The following is a 25859-nucleotide window of genomic DNA, read 5'->3' on the forward strand; positions in this document are numbered from 1 at the left end:
ACTTCACAGGAAAGTGGAATCCATATGTATGCAGAAAATAACAAGATACTCTACAGTTGAGAAATATGATAAAATAATATTATTGCAATAATCATCTTGCTTCACAGGCACTAAAGAAACTACAACTAACTATCACCATCTAGAGGTAAAATGTAAACACAATAAAATTGTTTTTTATTCTGATCTGGATTTTGTCTTTATCCCTGTGAAGATAGTAGACAAGAAATTATTTTCTAACAGTAGTCTGACTGAGCAACATCTGCCTCACAAAAAGATTTACAAGAAAGATGGGCATCAAACTGCACAGATCACAAATAGCAGTCATCAGAAAGCAACTACTTAACTACAAAAGACAGGATGTTTATAAGAGAAGAATAGACTTTTGCCAGCATTACCCTGATTTTATATAGCCACCTAATATTTAAATTGTCTCTTTAAAGGACTAGGCTTTCTTAACTGTTACTTTATACAAAATATATTTGTTTCTTCATATGTGGCTATGTCCTTTAATGCTTATAACCAATCAGTTTACCACTTACTAATAGCCATCACAAACTTCGTAAAAGAATAAACCTCTGAAACTTCTTTTGAACTCAAAGTGAATAACTGTAATTGTTCTAACGTTCTTGCTAGAAGATACTGTTACAACAATCTAGTCTGAGCTCCTGTCACAGCCCAGATAATTTCATCCAGTAATGTCTAAATAATCCTTATGATTTGTTGATTCATAAAAAGGACATCAGCTGCTCATCTAATTAATCTTTCTACTCAGGTGCAAAATTAATTATACTGGTAATCTTTCAGCACTAAGGAATGGTGAGACAGTAGTCAAGATATAAACCTGAAAGAAAAAAACAAGCTGAGCAAATATAAAGAGAGAGAATGTGTTTCCAAAAACATTAGAATGAACATACCATGCATAGAAAATAAGCACTAGCGGAAGGAAAGAAATTTCCTAATCATACCTATTATTTCAATTTTAGGACTAAATTAGTCATTCTTAGCATAGCATTATGAGGGCAACTCATGTTTAGTTAATCCTACACCATGACCTCCAAGTTTCTTCCACTGTACTGTTACTGCAAGGCATACTTTTCATTCATAGAAATTTCAACAGTTCAGAAAATTCTTTGGTGAATTATGAAAGGCATTTTATTCAGTACAGTTAAATGTGAACAAAAGGTATAGTGATATTTATCCAGAAAGGTTGCCTATCTTCCAAAATAGTATTATCCAGGGATTTCCTGAGAAAGAAATCACGTCTTTGTGCTTGGATTGATTTTTCTTCAATTTAGTTAGCTCAATATTTTCTAGACCCATGTAAACTTTCAGTATTCATAAGCTCTGTGGCAACATGACTTGCACCACAATTATATGTTTTGGAGAAAACCACTGTCATGCGCTTGTTTTGAAACTCCAACTAGTAGTTTCAGTGGATACTCCCATTTGCATTTTGAAACAGTTAAAAATCTAATTATGTCTTTCATGATTTGAAAGATCGCTATTGTATTCACCTCTCAGTTGTGTTTCTTACAGGCTGAGAATTTCTAATACACTCCTCCAATGAAAAAGCTTCAATTTTCACCCGTATTCTTTCGAATTCTGATGTATTTCTTTGGAGAGGACTAGAACTGCACAGATAAACCAGAGATTATACATGGCATAATAGCGTTTTCTGGTTTTCTATCCATTTCCTAATGATTTTTTTTTTGAGTGCAGCATAACTACAAATACAGAGGTCTGATTAAAATTTCCACATCTAATAGGATTCATTATAAAATGTTGCTTGCTTTCAGAGTCCACAACCTTATTTCTGAGCTTGTCCAGAACCCTTAATCCTTAAAAGAAATTAAAGGAACTATTTGATGGTTGAAACTATGTGACAAGTATGCCGGAGCTGAAACTTTTCCTTCTATATTCACTGAAGAATAACATCTGGGTTTTTTTAAGGATGGAAGATGTACTGATTTTGAACACGACATCTGAAACATACTGAAATATTAACATGACACAAAAAGAAATGCTTTGAAATGCCCTTCAAAACAGCATTACAAAACTGCATTAAATTAAAAAAAAAAAGTTAAAAAAAAAAAGGCAAGCACTGTAACAAAACTCCTGCTGGATTCTATTCTTATCCTGTCCAGGTCAGGCCCTCCTGATATGCAAATTAACATGTCATTCATTTCTTTTCCTGGTTTAAGAAGCACAAATGCAAAATTGGCATTGACTTTGAGCACAGCTACCCAAATTCATTTCTCCTAATTCTTATATTCTTAAGAAACATTTATAAATCCAGGAAAAAAGATGAGAGATACTGTTGAACTGATAGGTTCATATTTTTCCAAACTATTTGAGGTGCTCTGCAATTCCTTACACCCTCTTTTGGTCATTTCCAAGGCACGTGATATGTATACAATAGCTTATTTTCTGCTAGAAAATACTCATTTATGAGCAAAAAGAGACAGAAGAGGCACAAAAATTCTGAAGTGTATCAAAAACAAATGTCACATAACAAGTCCCCACTGGCACAGCCTTCCTGTCTCCATCAAGTAAAATGCTCCAGGGATACACAATTTCAAATCAGCAAAGGTTAACAAGGTGGCTCCTAACAGGAGGGGAGAGGAGGACAATCTCTTTAGCTTTCTAGTAACAGAAAATGCAGAAGAAATCAAGCCATGTTAGAAATACATTCACATGAACTGCATTTGGAAAAGCAAAAGCAATGGTCAAGGTCTGTGCCCTTTTGTAACATCTTCATTTGGCAGCAACATCCTACCTTAATAGTATTACGCACAGAATCTAATTTTCAGGCACGCTAGATATCTTAAGGCTAAATTCCAATTAGCTTTAAGTACAGTCATAAGTGCGCAGCGTATCTAAAAGTTATGCTTACCCAAATCCAAAGTTTCAAACTTTGCTTGTTTCAACTGGCACGCTTTACTTTAGCTTTCTCCAAAGTTCATTTGACATCTTTTTCTCAGAATTAACCAGCACAACCAAGAGTCAGTTTTTACATCTCAAGTTATGGTTACTCAAGTACTTGCAGAGAAATCTGACCTCCAAAAGATGTTGACAATGATCTCAATAATATCAACATTCTGCAATATTGCTACTTTCCTTTACACTGAAATACTACAAGCAATTTCTCGTGTAGCTGATACAAAGAGTTACACATGCATTTTAATTTTCTGCCATTGGAGAAATAAGTGATAAAGCAGCAAAAATAATGTTTATTATGAATAAGAGGACTCTCAGAAATGAGCTCAGTCATTTATCCTAATTGTCACTCCCAGTCCTTGTCTGTTCATTACATACTGGTAGCCTGGTAAATACCCTCTTCCACAATTTCAACATTGAATCAAATTCCCTGTAATCAGGAGCACATGTTTTGGCAGAGATTTAACAAGATAAATGCACAGTGCTGTTATTGAGGCTATTCTGAAGTTTTATAAATTAATGCTTTCCTGGTAGCTATAAAATGCAGAATATATATTCAGGAAGCACATGACTATATATTTGATCAGAGGTGTGGCAATCACTTCAAGTGCTTCATCATAGTGCTATGCTACAGAGTGTATGTCTATGTAGGAAAATTTCTTTTTTTCACATGCACAGTGGCAGAAATAGTTATTTGCTAGACAGATACTTTTCCCAGTCATACTCCTGTTACTGAGATCAAAAACTGGTAGGAATGTCATTAATGTATTCTTCCATAAGGGAAAATCTCAGCAGGTACCAAGATGAAAGTTTAATATGAATTATAGAAGTTTTAGGTCACTTCTACAGCTAATTCTTGGTCACCTTTTTTTTTTTTTTTTTTACAATATTAAAAGACGAAGTTGAGCAAATACACAACTGTTCACCAGAGGAATTCTATGTATTCTGTGCTGTTCTGTAATTAAAGACAAACTACTCTGGCCACAGACACATCCTATGTCTATTCTAGATAGATGCTTCTAACTTTCCACATTACATATGTCCCCTAAATTGCTAGTGTGAACAGATAATGAATAGAGCATATTCAGAAGAACTTGTACATTTTTCAAAGACATACACCAATAAACAGAATTTTGCACATTATGGATGCCCAATTTTATGAGCATATATTGTAGACAAAGAACTTAATAAAATTCTCAAAATTGTCTTTTTGTAAATCTAGAATTTTTCATCTATTAGAATCTTGCAATGATATTTTGCCTCCGTTTTTCCTCTTCTCGGGAGGCTTAGCCTTCAATCACAAGTTCTTTGCATTTCATTGGTGATGAGTAATGGATGAAGTCCATTAAAACCAACTCTGTACCAAGGCAACACATTTTCTAAAACAACACAACAATGATAAATAGAAATAAGGTGCAAAAGCACAATAAAAAAAAAAAAAACCTAAATTTTGTTCAAGTCACTGTAGTTAGGCCCTTAACCAAAGAAAACTGAGGGCAACATCTACTCACTTCAGCATATTTTGGGTAAAGCCCTGAACCTCTTATAAATTGGGAAGCTTAGTTTATCTCAATATTTTTCCTAATGAAAAAGAATGTGGAGAACATCTATAGTATATATGAATTCTACATACTTTCCAGGCTTTTAGGATGCCATGTGTATAGTCATGTAGAGTCAAACTGCACAAAAAGTATTGAACTCTTTAGTAACTAAGTTTGATATCAAGTTACAAGTAAAATTAAAAATAAATTAAATTTTCAAAGAATTCATGTTTTTTAATCAATTTCTATAATACCTTAATGAAAAGCAGTGTATAACTTAAAAAAGAGATACATTTGGCATATTAGATAGCAAACAGATTTTCAACAGATTTTTCAAACAGATATGTGCTTATGTACTTTTCTTTCATTTCTTTTTGGTTTTGTTTTTTTTTTTTTTCTGGCCATTTAACCACTCAGGACCTCCAAACTGGCAGCTTTAAAAAAAAAAAAAGTCCCCACTATTGAACTTAAAAACCTTTAATAGTATACAAAGACAGTTTTCCTCCCATTCCTTCATCTAGCACAGCATCTCCTCTCACTAAAGAGCTACCAAAAGCTAAACTCTCTGCTCATCCACAAGCAATTGCAACAATTGTTTTGTCTCTACTTCTCACTAACCAACAAACAAGGAGGAAAATCTGTGTAACAGACCACTAGTAAACACACATGAGAAAGCCATAGTTTAAGTTTACTTCTTATTCACAGCTCACACAGAAAAGATTTTAAAGTGCTTTTCTTTGCCATAAGTCTGCCAGTGCAACTATTCATGCCCATGATTTGATAATTAGAAATTATGTTAATTTTTCACATAAATATGAAAGAAACGTGGAACTGTGTTCCTTGCATCAGTATCAGGGAAAGATAAGATCAACTATTGGGTCATATTCCCCCTCTGCTGTCTTTCACATAACAGCAGATATGAGTAACATTAAAAAGACACAAAATTAACACTGTACAGACAGTACTGCTACATGTCATTTCTCACCATCATAGACAAGTGTGCCAAGCCTGAAACAGTCAGAAATGCACTTAAAAATTAAAGGGATATTCTCCAGGTGCCTTCATTTCAATCTGTACTGCAACCGTAACTCAAAAAAAAAAAAAAGTCAGAGAATGTAGTAACTCAAGCGTCATATTGTTGCAAAGACCTCATCATTCAGATACCAAATATTTTTCTGGAATTGTCTTATTTTGTAGTTATCTGCCAGAAACACCAAATAACTTCTGTGCAACTTCAGGAGAAAATAAAAAAGCACAAAGAAGAAAATTCTGGGGTACATCACACTCCAGCTTTTGCTTGATCAACAGTCTAGATGTAAAAATGCTTGAGGAAAGACTGAATTTTTCAAACTCAAAGCTTTTTAAATAGTACGTGATAGGTCCTCCTTAATATTGCCCTTTGCTGCTCATCTGTACAGGCAACAAACTTTATTTCCAGAGAAGCCTACTACCAAATCAAGGGCAACTAAACAGCACTGGGGACAAGGATGAAGTGCATAGGGGCACAGCTGGTCTTCTAGATCCTGCCAGTGAAGGAAAAGGCTCACTTACAAGCAGGTGGATCCTGTGGATCAATACCTGGTTGCACAGCAGGTGCCACTGACACATTTGGCTTTTATGATCATGGGACTGTCTCTAAGAGTCAAGGACTGCTGGGAGAGATTAAATCCACCTGACAGAGTGGGACAAGATCCTCTTCATCAACAGGCTGAACAACCTGGTGAGGAAATGGTGGATGGGGTGGAAAGCAAATGGTGCATGGTGATAGGCAGGCTAGAGTGCAAACCCCTAAATTCAGACACGGCCAAAGCAGGACACACTACGAACATGCCCAATGACACTTAGTGAAGGCTTGCTGCACCATTCAAAATGTTTTTGAGTGAGCTACTACAGCAAACCACATCTGTCTGTTTGTCAAGCAACATTTCTGGTCATTGATATCCCTAAAATTGAAATAGAATATGTACATGCATATTGAAGGTGGCATTACCGATTAATATTGACTTGCTGTATTCCCTGGCCAACGCAGTCATCTTATTAGTATGCTTTTAAAGTATTAAACTATTAAAAGCCAGTCCTCAAAATATGCTATCTGGACAATCAACACAATCCTATGGATGAATATATATGAAGTTACTGCGGCTGTTCATTAACTGATCTCTAATGAAATTATACTGAGATCTTTAAATTATTTAAATGTGCCATTTCAGTCAGAAACTTTTACACAGAATCTGTGTTAAGATGTATCACTTACCTGATAAACATGGAATGCATTAGCAGCTTTTCCACGCAGAAAGACTGAGGGAATCCAAACATTAATAAGTGCACGATTCGATCTAGGAGGAGAGAGAAAAACTTAGAACAGGGAACCATATTTAAGAATTGCAAAGCAACTACCTCCAGTGATTTAGATAATGATCAAAGTGATTAACAAAGCAACTTAACATATCAAACGGAGTATCAGAAAAACTGTAGTACTGCCTGGACCTTTTAAGCTGTTGTAGCTAAGTGTTCTCTAAAATTAACATAACTGAAAAAGAGCACTGAAACAATTTCTTTTGTGGGTTTTTGGAGATTTGTTTTGCTTTACAGTGTGCATTTGGCAACATTTGATTATACACATGGAACAAAAACTATTCATTTTAACAAATTCAATATTTTGGTCCACAAAACTCAGCAAAACCTGAGTTCATTAAATAACAGAAGAGCACTGCACAATTACGGAAAAGTTATTTCCATCCACTCTTTGTAATTCACCTCCAAATCTCTATGATTCAAAGATATCAGCAACATTTTCACCCGCTCATGCACAAAAAGGTAGATTCATTAGTCTGACTAATAAAGGCAAAACTCCAAATTGCAACACTGTAGAATGATCTGGGATGACTGGGTTGGTTGTGGGGTTTTTGGTAGTACTATTTGTATGCACTAATTAGGAGTTACTCTGTAAAACTGAGAAAGTCCACCACATTATGAACAGCATCTAGCATCTATCAAACCCAAAGCAACAGAAACCAGTAACTTTTTGGTGCTTTGTTAGGATACCAAGACCTAGTGCACTGAAAGAGCACTCTAATAGAATCTTCATAAATCTAGACTCCTTGCATTCAACATTATTAAAAACTACACTCGGGCATGGACCGTGCAGCTCTCAATACTTTTTAACAATGGAACACCACAGCTGAGAATTCAGTTCTTGGAAATAATATAGGAAAAGCAAATTATTTAATCTGTTTGCTTATTCTTCTTTCCCATAAAGACAGTATGAAGAGAAAAATACGTGTATTTATGAAACTTACATTTCAAAATCTGACAAACTCTGATCTTCAGATGTTTGACTCAAATCTCCAGGGACCTATATTTACAAAAGAGAAATAATTCCCACACACTGGTTATTATGCTTTCTATTAAAAAAGCATAATATTATAAGGAAATTACAATTCAACATTGAATTTTTTAAATGCCAATAAAAACTATTACTGAGAAACAATAAAAGAAAAACAAACAATCATGCAACAGGACTACGAACATATCACCCTTCTGAGTTATTCATGTTAGAATCTGCTATAGTTTTGTAAAGAAACAAATTGGGGTTTGTAAAAGCGTGTAATTTTAAAGTTTTAAAGGTATAGAAAATCCAGAAAAAAGCATCATTATTAGGCCTTTATAAGCAAAGTATACTTAAAGTACATCGTGTGTATAAACAATTTATGGGAAGAGATGAAGCATATAAAACCTAGTGATCACTTTCTTTTACAACTAGCATTCCATTAAGAGAAAGACATAGGATCATTTTATTTTAGCTGTGTTCTTACAAAACGTTATATAGCTACATAGAGATGGCAATGAATGGACTAACACCTGCAGAATCAAAAGAAGTAGCAGTTGTGAGAACACAAGATTGAAAGAGCCTTCCTGCCAGAGAAAGGAAAAGAGGAAAATAATTGTGCAGAGCCAAGACAGCTCCAGGGTATACATATGGAGTCCTGAACACCTCTGCTGCCCTTTTTTGGAGGAATGAGGTGGGAAGGGCCAGTATGACCTCTCTCTCAATTACCACCATCAGCTGTTGTGCGTTCACAGTTCAGTCCACCTTCCAGTGGCAGCACACAGCCTGGCTTTCCACGGCTCTTGTGCCACAGAACAGACGTTCTTCTATCTTGCCTACAACCTGCACCTTCTCTTTGCGTATATCTAAAGTCTCAAATCCTACCACCAGATATATACAGTTATTTTAATTAACTTCAGTAACAGTTTTGCATAAAACCCTCAAAAACAGAGTGTGGACTTTGGAAATAAGAAAAAGGATGACATTAATGAGTTCCAGTGCTTGCACATCTATGTTGAAACAAATTGGTTGCTGATTTTGAGATGGTAGTTGAAGTGGTGTTCATTGTAATGCAAAACATAGTGACGGAGACATTACATCAATGTATTTCCTCATACCCTTGACAGCACATACTTTTTGTTTTAATATTCCTCTGTTTGTTGCAGAAGTTTTTAAACCAAGTAACTAGAAATTTTGAAAGATCATTGTAATGAATTAATTTATAAATTACAGCCATTAAAATTGATTATCAGCATTAAAAGGAAGACTGAAGAATCATGGAAGCTATTTTTATAACAAATTGTACATTATGCACTATTTTAATAATAAAATGTTAAGAACTTCGCTGATATTTTCAAACAAGTCAAAGGGCAATCACATATTCATATACCACAATTTCTGGCAGTTACACACTTTACCAACCTCAAAAGTTCTAATTAAAGTCTACTAAGTAACATAAACTATCAGCACAGTTTTGTTTACTATCATAGAATTATGATGTATCCACTTCTTAGGATACTGCAAAAGTCTTTAGGACTGTACTCAAATCACAGTTTCATTTTGGACAATAGCAACTAATTACAACTAGCATTTCACTAGCCCTTAAAAATACAGTACCACTTCCACTTCTTAAAAATTTTTAGGAACTAGTCTTCTCTCAGTATCTGATACATTAAAATATAGTATCAATATCTGGATTAGGATATGGAGATACACTGTTAAAAACAAAATCTCTGAACGGGACATAGAGCCCAAAATCTCTGAGTAAGAAAGTACAGCTACAATACACATGTTTTATCATTTGTCATATCAAAACAGTAATGTGATTGTTTCCATCTAAAAGGCTGACAATTATAGATGAAATCTTGCTTCACTAATACACACAGAACTGTCATCAGCCACTTTACACAAAGTAAATGATAAAATAGGCATGAATGCTTCCAGTGCAAACAAAAAGGTAAGGAGCAATACCACATAATCATATGAACAAAACTGATCAAATTATGCCTCCCTCAGAAGATGGACAACTATTAGGAACAGTCTTGACTCCTGTTTCCTCCCTGTTAATTTTCAAATTTCAACCCAATCTTTTAACACAAAAAGCCAAAGTGAAGCACTAGTTCATAGAAAACAGTTTATTGTTGAATATATTTATTTTACATTCAGTTCTGCTAAAAAGCAAAACACTATCAAAAATGCCAAGTAAGGTGTTCCTAACTGTCATGGTTTGGCCTCAGCCAGCAACAAAGAACCACGCAGCCGCTCTACATACACCAGCACTACATACACCAGCAAGGTTACTTAACATTTAACATCATAAAATTATTCATTGGCTATTCTCACCCAAAATCAAATCCCCATGAGGTACACATCGGACCTCCCCATCCTCTCACATCACCCACCAAGTGCACCCGGGTCCTTGTGCAAAAGCAATCCCACGGATGGGTTTGCCTTTGCCTGAGGCAGGGCTAACCCAGACTGTCTTTCCTAACATATTCTTCATATGCACTACAGGGACTTTATCCCCTTCTACTGTACGTGGAAGTTTTGATTGGGCAGGGCCAGCTCGATTGGCAGATCCCCTAGTGTTAACTAACCAGGTGGCCTTTGCTAAATGGGTATCCCAATGTTTGAAGGTCCCACCCCCCATGGCTCTCAGGGTAGTCTTTAGCAGTCCATTATATCGTTCTATCTTACCCGAGGCTGGTGCGTGATAAGGAATGTGATATACCACTCAATGCCATGCTCTTTGGCCCAGGTGTCTATGAGGCTGTTTCAGAAGTGAGTCCCGTTGTCCGACTCAATTCTTTCTGGGGTGCCATGTCGCCATAAGATTTGCTTTTCAAGGCCCAGGATAGTGTTATGGGCGGTGGCATGGGGCACAGGGTATGTCTCCAGCCATCCAGTGGTTGCTTCCACCATTGTGAGCACATGGCGCTTGCCTTGGCGAGTTTGTGGGAGTGTGATATAATCAATCTGCCAGGCCTCCCCATATTTATATTTTAGCCATCGTCCTCCGTACCAAAGAGGCTTTAACCGCTTGGCTTGCTTAATGGCAGCACACGTTTCACATTCGTGGATAACCTGTGCAATAGTGTCCATGGTCAAGTCCACCCCTCGGTCACGAGCCCATCTATATGTCGCATCTCTTCCTTGATGGCCTGAGGCATCGTGGGCCCACCGAGCTATGAATAGTTCACCCTTACGTTGCCAGTCCAGATCCACCTCAGCCACTTCAACTTTAGCAGCCTGATCTACCTGCTGGTTGTTCTGATGTTCCTCAGTGGCCTGATTCTTGGGGACGTGGGCATCTACATGACGTACTTTCACAACCAGATTCTCAATCCGGGCAGCAATATCTTGCCACAGTTCAGCAGCCCAGATGGGCTTACCTCTGCGCTGCCAGTTGTTCTGCTTCCACTGCTGTAACCACCCCCACAGAGCATTTGCCACCATCCGTGAATCAGTATAGAGATAAAGTACCGGCCATTTCTCTCGATCAGCAATGTCCAAAGCCAGCTGAATGGCTTTTACCTCTGCAAACTGACTCGACTCACCTTGTCCTTCGGTGGCTTCTGCAACTCGTCGTGTCGGACTCCAGACAACAGCCTTCCATTTTTGATGCTTTCCCACAATACGGCACGACCCATCAGTGAACAGGGCATGTTTCTTCTCATTTTCCGGCAGTTCATTATATGGTGGGGCCTCTTCTGCACGTGTCACCTCTTCCTCTAGTGATATTCTGAAATCTTTGCCTTCTGGCCAGTCCATGATCACTTCCAGTATTCCTGGCCGACTGGGGTTTCCCATTCGAGTTCGCTGTGTGATCAGTGCAATCCACTTACTCCACGTAGCATCAGTTGCATGATGTGTGGCAGGGACCCTTTCTTTGAACATCCAGCCCAGCACTGGCAGTCGAGGTGCTATGAGGAGCTGTGCTTCAGTGCCAACCACCTCCGAAGCAGCTCGAACCCCCTCGTATGCTGCCAATATCTCCTTTTCCATTGGGGTATAGCGGGCTTCGGATCCTCTGTATCCCCGACTCCAGAACCCCAGGGGTCAACCTCGAGTCTCCCCTGGTGCTTTTTGCCAGAGGCTCCAGGTAGGGCCATTCTCCCCGGCTGCAGTGTAGAGCACATTTTTAACGTCTCGTCCTGCCCTGACTGGCCCCAGGGCTACTGCATGAACTATTTCCTGCTTAATTTGTTCGAAAGCTTGTCGTTGCTCAGGACCCCACTTAAAATCATTCTTTTTCTGCATCACTTGATATAGAGGGCTCACAATCAAACTGTAATTTGGAATATGCATCCTCCAAAAACCCACAACACCTAAGAAAGCTTGTGTTTCCTTTTTACTAGTCGGTGGGGACATAGCTGCTATTTTGTTGATCGCATCCATAGGGATCTGACGGCATCCATCTTGCCATTTTATTCCTAAAAATTGGATCTCCTGTGCAGGTCCCTTAACCTTACTTCGTTTTATGGCAAAGCCAGCTTTCAGAAGGATTTGAACTATTTTTTTCCCTTTCTCAAAAGGCTCTAGCATGAAGCTCTAGCATGTCTGGCACGGCAGCGCTCAGCGGTGGTGTAACTTCATTCAAACTTCATTTGAACTTCATTCAAATTCATTCATTAGATTTTCACACTGGCCATATAGGACTATTAAAGAGTGAGCGAGTCTTGCTAATCACTCCTTGAGTCTCTAGTTGACAAATCAACTTATGGATGGGAATCACAGAGTCTCGGTTAGTGCGATATTGCTGTCGATGCACCGTTGTGGTAGCAATCGGCACCTGTTGTTCTTTGACCCTCAACAACCCTACCACAGAGGGGTCCTCTGAGAGACCAGGCAAGGTGGATAACTGTTCAATTTCCTCTGTCTCCAAGGCAGCTATGCCAAAAGCCCACCGGTATCCTTTTGGGTCCTTGAAGTATCCTCTCCTGAGATAGTCTATGCCAAGGATGCATGGAGCCTCTGGGCCAGTCACAATGGGATGCTTTTGCCACTCATTTCCAGTTAGGCTTACTTCAGCTTCCAGTACAGTCAACTCTTGGGATCCCCCTGTCACTCCAGAAATACAAATGGGTTCTGCTCCTCTGTAATTTGATGGTATTAAGGTGCATTGTGCACCAGTGTCCACCAGAGCCTTATACTCCTGTGGCTCAGATGTGCCAGGCCATCGAATCCACACAGTCCAATAAACCCAGTTGTCCCTTTCCCCCACCTGGCTGGAGGCAGGGCCCCTCTAATCCTGATCATAGTATACGTTACTCACTTGTTGCAAAAATGATTTGGAAGTCCCTTCAAGAGGATCCGAGGTAAGATCAGGCCTTCCATTCTGTCTGGGGAACTGTCTACTGGAAACAGGAGCTGCACTTTTCCTGGCAGGATCCCCTTTTGTGATTGTTCTTCCTTGCAGCTCACGTACCCGTGTCCGTAGGGTTGAGGTAGGTTGTCCATCCCACCTCCTCATGTCCTCTCCGTGGTCACGCAGGTAAAACCACAGGGTGCCTCGTGGTGTGTACCCCCTATACTGTCCCTCTTGAGTAGGGAAACACCTGCTCCTAGTAGCTGAGATGCTGGCCTGTACAGGTGGGGAGTAGGACATACTCTCTTCAAGTTGCTGGACCTTCTGGGACAGTTTCTCCACAGCTGAAACAAGGGGGGAAGATAGGCTTTCTTCATATTGACAGAGTCGTCCAGCCACCTCATCCACCGTTGGTCCCTCTTCACCTTTCCATTCCATCACTGCCAAGGAGTTGGCATATGATGATGGTGCGCTCCATACAAACTTCCGCCATATGGGCCTTGTGCACTGGACTTCATCAGGACCTGTGGGTAACTGCGCGTTATCTGGGTCGAAGTAAATCATCTCTCGTACAGCTATTTCCCTTAGGTACTGGATACCTTTTTCCATGGTGGTCCACTTGCTTGGACGACATACAACATCTTCACTGAAAGGATACCTTTCCCTTACACCTGACAGGAGTCACCTCCAGAGGCTGAGGGCTTGTGTCTTTTTCCCAATTGCCTTGTCAATGCCCGCCTCCCTAGACAGGGATCCCAGCTGCTTACCTTCCCTGCCCTCTAATTCCAAGCTGATATTGCACAAGACAGCAAAATGATAGTCCTGATCCCTCTCCCCGAGATAACCAGCATCACGGGGAGTACATAAAACATATAAGAATTTACATAACACAGCCATGCAAACAAACGAAGCAACATTGTAACCGGCGACTATTTAACTAATAGGAGAAATGCATATAAGAAATTCATTTTAACAAGCTCTGGTCAGATCTGTCGTTTTTGCAACCCTTCGTGCCCCACATTGGGCACCACAAAGAACTGTCATGGTTTGGCCTCAGCCAGCAACAAAGAACCACGCAGCCGCTCGCTCGACTCCCACAGCCGCGGGAAAAATCAGCAGAAAAGGGCAAGAACTCGTGGGTTGAAATATTATAACTTAACAGAACAGACAAAGGGAAGAAGAAAGAAAAACAATAACACCGGTAAAGGAATATAAGAACGCGATTACAGTACCGCCGCGAAGCGCACCGACCGGACCCGAACGGCCGCAGCCCGCCCCCGAGTGGCAACTGACTTCCTCTCCCCGGCTAGCTCCTTTTATAGCGGGGCATGGGCCACGTGGTATGGAATACTTGCCTCCCCTGCCGGCTCCTCGGGGAAATTAACCCCATCCTTGCCGGAACCAGGACACTAACAGATGTGTTATTAGCTGTTTTTTCTTATAAGCTAATATATATTTTATATTATCACGAGTAATGGTTTTGATCTTATTCCAGAGTATTCTGGAATTCTTATTCTACATAGTAACAAACAAACACTTACTGGCCCTCTCAAATCGATTAGTTCTTGTCTCATCTGGGACACAAGAGCTTCTTTAGCCATCAGAGCACGGTGCAGCCTCTCATTGAATTCAATCAGTTCCCCATGCATTTCAGCTACCTGAAAAACAAAGCCAAGAGATAATTGTATTCTAAACTGAAAAAAAAACCCACAGTATAAAGTTTCTTACACATGTATCAACTTTTGTTTATATTTTGAATTTTACCATACTCTCCAAGTAGTGCATCTCATTGCTTATGCATTAGTCTGAACTGACCATTAAGAACAGACACTGTTATAATTTTGACTCACGCCTTGAAATGTAGGTTTTGATATTGAATTCAATAGGACAAAAAACAAGTCCCTCTCCAATTTTATTCCTGTCAAAGGAGATCCTATGGCAATCTATTCTAATAATACATCTATTAACTTCTGTTCTCAGTTTAATTCTTTGATGAAGAGCACTCAACGGTTACAAACTAATCACAATATTTTGAACTGGGAATAATGCAAAATGCACAAACTGCACTAAACTTTTCAATAATTCATGAGTAAAACATTCTGCACTCTTACTTGGAGTTTTAATAGGATTGGAGCTCGAAGTCCACTGATCCCAGGCAAATCTGTGAGGGGTCAAAAGAGCGTAACTACCACAATTACACTGTGGCACAAGTTGCTGTGCATAGGTAAATAGTGTGGCCTCAAGCATGGCCTCCTTGGACACGAAGTCTAGCTATGTCTGTGCTCTCCATTTTTGATTCAGACTGTCAAGAAAGCACCAATTGATGCAGGATGTTTATGAAAGCGAACAGGGATGGACGAATGACAAGGATGAAAATTATACCTATTTACAGAGCAAACTATGTTTAAGTTGGTTCCCTGGCAAAAGAAGCCAGAAACAATAAAACTCAAATCAAGGTTAAAGATGATATTGCGGTCTTTAATTTTTCTTACACAGAAGTAAAGTGTAAGCCTACAGCTTAAGGAGGAAGAAGTCCAAAAGGACAAGGGCTTCCAAACAGCAAAGATCTAAGTAGTAGCAGCAATGCATTATCATCAAGAGAATGTGTTGGGAAACTAGCAGAAACAGGGATCAAGGCTAAAAGAAACTTAAAATCTGAGTTCGGCAAGATTTTTAGCTACTCCTATCCGAAACATTATACTCTAAAATTGAATGAAAGTTTCAATTGTGATGGATGACCCATCAGTACATAATATACCTGGCAAGGGTACCTTGAACTGATAATGCCACTTGTAGCCTTAGAGCAAAGAAATTTGAGCCAAAAAGGGTTTGTAGAATTATTTTTATAGGAAAAGAAAGACTCTTCAGAAAACTCCACTTCTAGAAGTTTCCAAGTAAATCCTCCCTTTAGGACTCCTGTATTAAAGAAAAGGCATGCTGATGGGGGCCACCATCAGGTGGAGCACCAGATGAGCAGTCCCAGGGTAGAGCAAGAAAAGCTAGAATTTTAACAGGAGTAGTTAGATGAAAACAGAAGTGGGGACTGGTTGGCCTCTCTAGTGGGCATAGCAGGCTACCACAACAATATCCTTAAACATGTTTTTCAGGTTACAGCAACTCTTGAAATACCTCCTCATATAGTCATCCAAAGCTAGGAGAACAGTAGAGGCAATGGAGTAACAGCTGAAGAAGATTATTATCAATCCACTACCTTCAACAATAGCACAGGGACTTGGACTCTTGCCAAATCTCTTAAGAGTTCATAGTTACCCTTCTCGAGGCAGTTCACTACTACCTATGAATTTCATGCTTTCCTTTTCTTGGATTACCACTCTGTCTTCTCTCTCTTCGCCTGAGAAGTTCCCCAAGATATGGCAGTTTAGTTCAATTTGTTTAATTTAGTGCTTGCTTTTAATTTAGTGCTTTATTCCAGACGACGTGTATTTTTCATATAATCAAAGGAAACAGAAAAAATAGCTTCAATTTGACAAGCCAGAAGCTGACATCATTGACTAAAAATAAAAAATAAATTATACCTGAGTTGAACTTCAAGTATTTTTTCCAATTTATTTTTATATTAGAGGGAGTCCTTCAAATCCAGTAATTCATCAGTGTGGCATAAAAAAGCTAAACTAAGCACGGACATGATTTGTCTAGACTGATAATTCTTACTAATTCTGAGTTTACAAACTATTCAGCAAATTACGAACTAAAAATCAGTAACAATAATTGAACTAACAACAAACTTTCCTTATAATGGGATTATCAAGAAGTACAAAATCAAAAGATTTCACAGAGTGATTATTTAAACCTGAACAGGCAAAAATATTTGTTTGCCTGGTTATGTAAGCAGTTTTAGATTAATATTGATGCTTTATCTAACACATCACAACACAAAAAGCTTGCAACACATCTGAGTTACCATTTAGTTTCACTCACTTTCTGAAGAGCAAAGGTTTAACATAGTATTAATATAATTTCATCAATCACAAGTGCTTTTTTAATTATTGTTATTATTTATAGTGTGCTAAAGCAGCTTTAGTTTACTGCTTTTGGTTTTATTCCTGTCAAGCATTTCTGTTGCAGTTAATCCCGTTAGAAAAACTCCCCAGTCTAATAATTAGACTCGTTTCTGGCTCCTCCTGATAAAAATCAGAACATTAGGACTTCCATGTTATCAGTTAATGACACTGTGTATTCATAACTCAATTGTTCATTCAACATCAGCCTCGATAAAAAAAAGTTCTTTGACTTCAAACACTTGCTAGTAATTAGTGAGCTCATTTTGCAAAAACAAGATACCTAAATCCATACGAACTGTGAATGTCTAATGCAGTAGGTGCCACTTAGCAAGAGGTTTTGCTTCATAAATTGCAAATATTTATCCATCAAACAAAACTGCCAACTGTACTTGATAAAGTAATAACATAATGTTATTAACTCTGGATAAATTGTTTTCCACCTGCTTGATCACTCATTCCAATTCTAAGTGAGTGGTGTAGTATTTAAAACTATCAAAAGCCCCTCTCTGATTCACGTTAATATTAGCAGGTCATTGTTAATTACAGAGAGCCTGGGCTGGGAGGCAGAACTTCCTTGTATTTCACATACAAAAAGATGCAATATGCCACTAGTTGCAAATGCACAGAGTAAAATCGTAGTACTGATAGTTGGTTGATTGGTCATCAAAAGCAATATAGAAATTTATGAATGGATGCAAAACTCAGTAGTTTACATATCTGAAATCACGTTTGAGTTTTCAGTGCCTGTGTCTCTATCAGAAGAGCAAAATCCAAACTATCCATCGTAGTAACTGACTGTTTTCTTCCCCTCCAATTTGGATGTCCTTGAAATAATTTTCTACTTGCAGGCTCAATTAATATGTAAATTCAACAGCTCTCCCAAAACACTGGAAGTAATACAAAAATTTGTAAGCGTCCTTAGCAAAGTTAAACAATAAAAAGAAAATTTAACAGCAAATAAAACAGCAAATCACTTGTTAGACAATATCAAAAGGACAAATTGGCAGGTATGTTACTTGTGAAAATAACTTTTATTAGTAATTAAGTTACTTCGACACTTTTTCTTGTTAAAGAAAAATGTATTACCATCACAGCAAACCAAAAGGAGCAATGAGAAATAATTCTGGATAACAATATTAATTTAGGTTCCTCCAATTTTTCCTGTATCAAGGCCTGCTAAAAACAATAAAGAGCTCTCCTTATAATTATATCCTTTCAGTTACATTTTGGGTCATCACATCTTCCTTTATTCAATCTACAATGAAGCTTAAGCAATAATATTCCCTATTGGGACTTCAATCATCTTCTCTGTGTCAATATCTTTAAACCAGAAAAAATAAAGTACAAATGAGCTAAGTTTCCCTTGGCCAGATGATCATTCGGATTTGGTTCCAGTCATATCAGAAAGCATGCTTAAAGAGCCCAAATCCTTATCATGAAGGGGAAGTGAGGCTAACATAAAACACTTAGACTCCGCACTAACAGAACTCTAAAGACCTGTAGTCAAAATAAAAATCTAAGTCTGCTCCCGCTGCCTGACAGCACTGCAGTTATACTGTCCAGCACGACCACGTTTAGGAGCAGTCTCCAGAGGAATAACAAAGGTAAACACAACTTCATGTTCCACAGCAAAGGACTGAGCTGTTAACTTAAAACATGTTAGGAATGTTTCACTAAGCACGCGAATAGTACAATCTGTCTTAGAAGAACATACTTTTAGAGTAGAGAAACAGACTTTTAAGAACCTAAAACAAGAAAAAAAGAGTAAATTTTTTTAAAAGCATGTTGTTTTAGTAGAACTCAGACTGTTTTCAATATAATTTGCAGCTAAAATTCGTAAAAAGTTTTTGCACGAGCCACATCTGAATTAATGACTTTTCTTCAGGCATAGGCATTTTCCCTCCCATTGTCACAAAATGCAAAACAACATTATTTCCCAAGAAACTCTAGACAGAACTGGAAGTTGCTTCCTTCTGCTCCCAGTGGAAGGAAGCATAGGCGTATTTTCCCCGTGAGAAGATGCCCTTTTTCAAAAATCAACTTTCTTCTACATTTTCCCCCAACAGAAATAAAGCCAAAAGTAGTCAAAAAAGAGCACGTATCCTACTAATTATTAATAATTTTGCTTTTCTACAAGTGAAAAACAGTAAAACTCAAAATGGCAGATAGCTCAGAAAAATCTATTGATGTACTCACAAAATGCTTAGTCATTGCTTTCTTTTTCAAATCTTCCATTTTGTATTTTCCATCTGCAAGCAAGCTATTTGGTTCAAGGCAGACTGAAAGATCCATTTAAGAGGGCTGGGGTTTGGTTGTTTTGGTTCAGGATTTTCTTTTATTTTGTTTTGTGGTGTGGATATTTGCTTCTTTGAGGGTTTGTTTGTTTGATTTTTTTACTACAGCTACATAACATAAAGGCAAGTCACAATTCATCAAAACCAACAAGAAGAAAAAAAGCTATAGCTTTCAACTCAAAATACACTGGGAACTGTGCACATTAGGATGAGCTACATAGCAATGCTGGCAATAATTCACAGCCTTTGTCAATTGTGTACTGTCCTACCAGTGTTTACTGAGATTAATCCTGACATACAAAAGAGCACTAACACATTGAACAGGAGAAACACTACTCTTGGCAAGTGTCGTGGTTTGGCCTCAGCCAGCAACAAAGAACCACGCAGCCGCTCGCTCGACTCCCACAGCCGCGGGAAAAATCAGCAGAAAAGGGCAAGAACTCGTGGGTTGAAATATTATAATTTAACGGAACAGACAAAGGGAAGAAAAAAGAAAAACAATAACACCGGTAAAGGAATATAAGAACGCGATTACAGTACCGCCGCGAAGCGCACCGACCGGACCCGAACGGCCGCAGCCCGCCCCCGAGTGGCAACTGACTTCCTCTCCCCGGCTAGCTTTTATAGCGGGGCATGGGCCACGTGGTATGGAATACTTGCCTCCCCTGCCGGCTCCTCGGGGAAATTAACCCCATCCTTGCCGGAACCAGGACAGCAAGACCTGTGCCTGGCCAGGGACAATGAAAGTAATCAGCAAAAGCAAAATCAGGTACACGGGATAATCAGTTTAATAAGTGTTAAAAAGAGGGATAAAATAAGTGTTAATAAGAGGGATAAGAATTAGCATGTCTAGCTGCTGCATCCTTCCATGCGTCCTCATAGCAAAAGCCAAAGCCCAAGACGCAAGATTTAAACAACAAAGATCTAAACAAATCTCTAAACACCACCATTATTATCTTTCCCTAAGTCCTTTTAACTTCTCAGTTCACACCTGGAGGAAGGTCGCACCTCATCTACTGTGCTGAGATAGCTATTCTGAATTGCAACTCATTATCCCTTTATTAGGATTATCTTCATAAACTAACACAAAATACTTGAAATGTACAACCAGCATTCGTAAGGATAATCTGACATGAGTAATGAAGTACAGAGACACAGTTACTATCAGACTGTTTTTCATAAACATTCCATAGCCTGTCACCAAGAGAACAAGACTTGGAACTAAATTAATGTTATTACTGGACACTAAAAATTATGGACTCAAAAATAGTTATTTCACATGCCACAAAACATTATCTAGTGTAAATTGCTTCGATGAATTAAATTTAAAAAAAAAAAATGTAGACTGATTTTTACCTAGCAGGCTTTACACTAGACCAGGTACTAACTGTCTTCCCATAACTTGCACAGATCCAACAAAAAAACAGACTGGTACAAGTTTGATATTTTAGCTACACAAATGCAATTGTGGTTCCATCCCTAATCTAAGCCAATTGGTGAACTCGGATGACTTGACAGTGTACAAATGCAGTATTTCTTAGTGACTGTGGAACCACAAAAGCATAATATAAATGTTTCTTTGCTTGCTTATCATGGTTTTCTCATTGTTATCCCCCATATGATATGCCATATGTGGACCGCAACAATAAAAGAGACATCCCACACCGATAGCCACACCTTTTGGGCCCCAGTAGTCCCTTCCGGGAGAGGGCTGCTTAAAGTCACGTCAATCTGTGGTTTTGCTATTCCACAGATATTAATTCGCTGTCACTTATGCCCTTCCTAGTAACTCTCTGTTCCTAAGCGACTAACTTTCCTTTTTTCCTTTAAATCATGATAGATTAACATAGTTAGGTAACATATTCAGCAGTTGTTGCCATCCTTTAGATGTATCTTGGTGTTTGCTGTGTCCAGGGTGAAGGAATTCTTCAGCAATAATCACAAAATACTGCTGCTCTTCACGTTCATTCATTTCCATCTACACTATATGCAAGACTGTCAATCAGATAAGGAAAGGGGTCTGAATGAAAATACCTCAAAAGTCTTTTTTAAGCCAAACCAGGTTCTCAAACCAGTTTGCACCATGGACATAGAAACTACTGTTCCATTACAACTGTGGCGTATGCAGCTTGTGATATAGAAACAGGATTCAAGCAATAGATTGGCTGCTTAAATTGATATTGCCACCAAAGATGCAACATAAACCATGGCATGTGTTTAACGTGAAGAATTTTGCCCATGTCTTCCCCAAGTATGTGATTTGAGATGACAAAAAATACTACCTCTTCCTGAAATCTTGCCTTGATAACAGTTACTTTTAACAGTTAAAATACAGTGGGTAAGATAAGAAATAGCCACAGTTCACCATAAATGCCACACTGCTTTTTCCTTGTAGAACTTGCAGAAGAGACAACTTAACACTTACCACAGTTATTTACCCTTAACTGAATATAAGCAGCAGCGACTCAGAAATAAGTTTGTTTGTAAAGAAAATTAAAATTTCTGGCCAGTGCACACATTAACAAATGGATCACTGATTGAGTGTATGGTGATTCATGGCTGCATCATTCTTGTCTCAGAAAAGAAAACTGTTCATCTTATTCAGCCAGGACTAGTCTGTCCATGAGAGATGCTATACACATCATTCAGAGAACTATATATTCTATTTCAAGAGTTGAACGAAATGCAGTTCTTGCCAGTTCAATTCTAGTACTATTGCACTTAGTAACCAAAACTGTGCATTGTGCACCCTTGGGAGTGAACAGCTCCTCCAAATTATTTTCCTTTTTTTTTAATTTGGAAATAAATTCTTACTGAGAAAATAAATATACACATATATAAAAGCATATTTCACAATTCTTATGAAATAAGACAAGTTCTTACAAGAACTGCAAAAAAAGTCTACCCTTGTGTCAAAGTGCACTGGCCAGATGAAATGACATCTCACTGTGTTTCAGTAATAGTTTAACTGACAAAAGCTACAGAAGGTCTTGTGATTCCACAGAAAAGTGCTGGCCAATTTACTAATTTAAGATGTGTTTTCTATACTGACTTCAAACACAACTAATATCTAATAGCAAGGCTGCATATCACACTAAGACCTTTAAATAAGAAAATAACAATTTCCAAAAGTATCACTGTCCACTGATATCATTTGCCTGCTGAAAGAAATCTCATGCTGAATGCCAGTACGCTAACAAAGTAGCTGTCAGTAAATAATATGACTGACTGAAGAGATACAAACAGAAGAGATCAAACTTGCACTGTTTATTCAACACTAACAAGAGCTAAAGATTTTTTGTTTGTTTCACAAAAGGCTATTTTTCAATTCTCTCCTATGAGAAAACGTTACACCTAAGCAAACAAGTGTTATAATTGTATTTGTAGGCATTTTAATATCTAGGAGGAAAAAAAATCCATGTCTCTTCAGAATCCTGTGAAAGAACACAAAACTTATCTTCATTGATTTCCAATAAAATGGGTCATGTAGTTCAATGAATTGGTGCTCAGAGAAGTTTTCACCTAAGCTACTGAATATTTCAGAGTTTATTTCTTAAATAAAAGTTTCCTTTTATTCTTGTCTTAGAATGTCATTAACAGGTAAGAGCACATACTGTGAACACAGTGAAAGGTTCTAAGGTTTACCAATAGTTTGTAGAATCACTTGGGGATCGAAAGTAATAAAAGAACAAATCAAAAGGATTTTTAGAAGAAAAGTATGAGAAAAAAATTGACATGCAGTCAAACAATTCTTCGTAGTCAGAGTTGTTTTTTATGCAGGTAACTAAATTGCTCTGTTGTTGTCATAGCCTTTCCACATAATCATTTCATGTTAAAGAATAAGTAGCACTTTATGCAGACGTTACCAAAATTGCTATATCATCAAAATTCCCCACTTCAGGATCTTAATTCAGGACACAGTAAAGAAATTCATTACAGTATATTGTTACCTATGTTATGCTGAGCTGAGAGAAAATTCTACAAAATTTCCTTACTCCATTACACAAAAAAAAAAAAAACCAAACCACCAACAACAAAAAAACACACACACACAAAAAACGAAAGGTCAAACATTTAAAAGTGTTTTAAAAAGCCATCTACCCAACTACAGTGATACACACCATAACTTGTTCTTTTTATGTAATTACTGGCTCAAAAAAAACCCCTCAATACAGCTTGAAGTCATTTGAGTACTTTGCAATGAAATTGAGGAGATTAAAGTTAAAAATCTAGAGGGTAATCTGAGTAAAAATAATCACTAGCATGCTTTTGAGGCCTCAGCATGCAACTGGATGACGAATTACTTGTTCAACAGGGAAAAACAGAAGGCATGAAAATACACAAAGTGAAACTCTCCAGAATGGTGAAAGTTTGGCTTAATATCCAAAATTACCTTTTGTAGATATTGTTTGAAATGTTTGAAAAAAATCAGCTTTTCAGAAGAGCTGCATAATTTGTCAGGAATTTAAAAAAACTTTAAACTTAACCTTTTTGACAAGTCAGATCTCATGAATATCTAATATTCAAAAATAAAATCTACTGAGTGCATTTATTTGAACAAAGTGATTCACATTCTGAGTTTACTTGATCGGCATATGCACCTTCCATGTCTGAAAAAAGTTTCCCAGCCTCACATGCCAAATGCTCAGAGATCAATTTGTCAGGCATAAAAATGTAATAGTACACTTGCCACATAAAAAGTTAAGTCTATGAGCTTTAGGAAAAGGTACAAGAGTACCCAAGTTCATTAAAAGGCAAACTGCAAGTTTCTATGTAACTTAATTTTAAAAACCGAGGAATTCCGAGTTAATTTATGTAGAAAAATTCCAACTCCTAGAAATGCCTTTTGTATAGGCTTCTACAAGGAAAGCCTTAGAAAGTTGCAAAGGATTTCTTTTTTTTTAACTGTTTGGTTTGTCTCCAACATTCCTGTAAGAATGAGAGTTTCTGCAGAACAATAAGGGATTAATATATTGTGATACAAGTTTCAGTACATCAGAAACCTGTTATTCCAGCAGAGGAGCTAGTCTCCTCATTCCCTAGTCTGACAGAAATAGTCTATGCCAGGAAACTGAAAATACAATCTCATTTATTGAGTCTCCAAAGAGCTCTCTCACAATACAATTTAGTAGATCATGAGCATAACCTACAGTTTAACTTCGATGAAATGTAGGCTAAAGTCCACCGCTAAAATTACTCTTAAATAGAGTGTAAAAATATCAAAGGCTGAAACTGCAAAGAAAGTTGAAGTCATGTTCTCTCTAATTAGATATGTTTACTAGTTCATTACTGGTCTACAGCCATGAAGAGAAAGAACAGACCAACTGGAAACAATTTCTTACAGATAACAATCTGACCACAGGTCTTTTAAAGATGTACAAACACCTCAATCCTTTTAGGTTTTTTATTTGTTTTGATTAATTTTAAATCTATAGTAATGGCCCAAAACGTATGTTATGATGACTTTAAACACATTTTATCATTCATGGCTTCAGAGATGTATAAATCGACCTACTTTCTCTTCTAAAACAAAACAGCATTCTAGTTCCAAAGCATATGACATTGGAAAACATGGGAATTGCTAGAGGTATCCAAAGACCTATCAATATCCCAACAAACTTCGAACTGGAGGTTTAGAAGAAATTGTGGTAACCAGATAGATTATTATTTCCAAGGAAATACACCAGTAAAAAAATCATGCAGAATTTTTACAAATATTTCTCTAACACTGTTTTAAGCATAAGGTTCAGTAAAAATTTTACGTTTCTTTACTACTTCAAAAATTTTAGTTGCAACTTTTCTTTATCCACTTGGTTAAATCAACCAATTTACATATCATAATCTAAGAACTTCAATAAATACAGACTTATTTACAAATATGGTAAGAAACTGAAAATTTCTTCAATATATTATTATGAACAAAATCATTTCCAATGAAAAAAAGAGGAAAAAAAAATCTAATTACTCTGCAGATCCATTCTTTTTGATTCTCTTGACAGCTGGTTATTTCTCTGTGGGAGACTTCAATATCCTGACCAGCTACCAAGAAATTCAAGGGAATCTTTGTCTTCAATTGAAATAGTCTACTAGGCAGAAAATAACAGCTACTAAAACTGCTTAAGTCTGATCATTTCTCAGACTCAACTCTAGCTGAATGGAACGAGAGTGGTTTCTATCCTGGTCCTCAGTTTGAAACACAATGCAAGCTAACCTTTGAAAAAAAGACTTCACATCTTTCATTTGTGGAGAGAAAAAGAAGTGATGACTTTTGGCAAATACATGTATATTTTTACAGGGGTTACATCCTATTTTAACGATATGAAGATATTGTTACAGACTAGTACAAGTGAGACTCAGGTGAAGACTTCCTCTTCTGGATGCGATTTGCAACAAGGTTTTCCAGTGGTTACAGCCACTGTTGTGTCATCA

At 37.7% G+C, this 25859-nt stretch overlaps 1 protein-coding gene across 2 annotated transcripts in view; it reads right to left on the reverse strand.

Annotated features, from left to right (window-relative positions):
• SNX29 (sorting nexin 29) overlaps nucleotides 1-25859 on the reverse strand; it is a gene marked incomplete at its 3' end in the record, with an annotated part of 142224 nt that overhangs the window by 57911 nt on the left and 58454 nt on the right. For both annotated transcript variants that reach the window (XM_082490401.1, XM_082490402.1), the window contains exons 16-18: nucleotides 14656-14772; nucleotides 7778-7833; nucleotides 6733-6814 (exon numbers count right to left, since the gene is read on the reverse strand). In XM_082490401.1, coding sequence (XP_082346527.1) covers nucleotides 6733-6814; nucleotides 7778-7833; nucleotides 14656-14772 — 255 coding nt within the window. The remainder of the gene's footprint in view (nucleotides 1-6732; nucleotides 6815-7777; nucleotides 7834-14655; nucleotides 14773-25859) is intronic.

Source organism: Vanellus vanellus (assembly GCF_965231255.1).
Source record: "Vanellus vanellus genome assembly, chromosome: 14".
NCBI lineage: Eukaryota > Metazoa > Chordata > Aves > Charadriiformes > Charadriidae > Vanellus > Vanellus vanellus.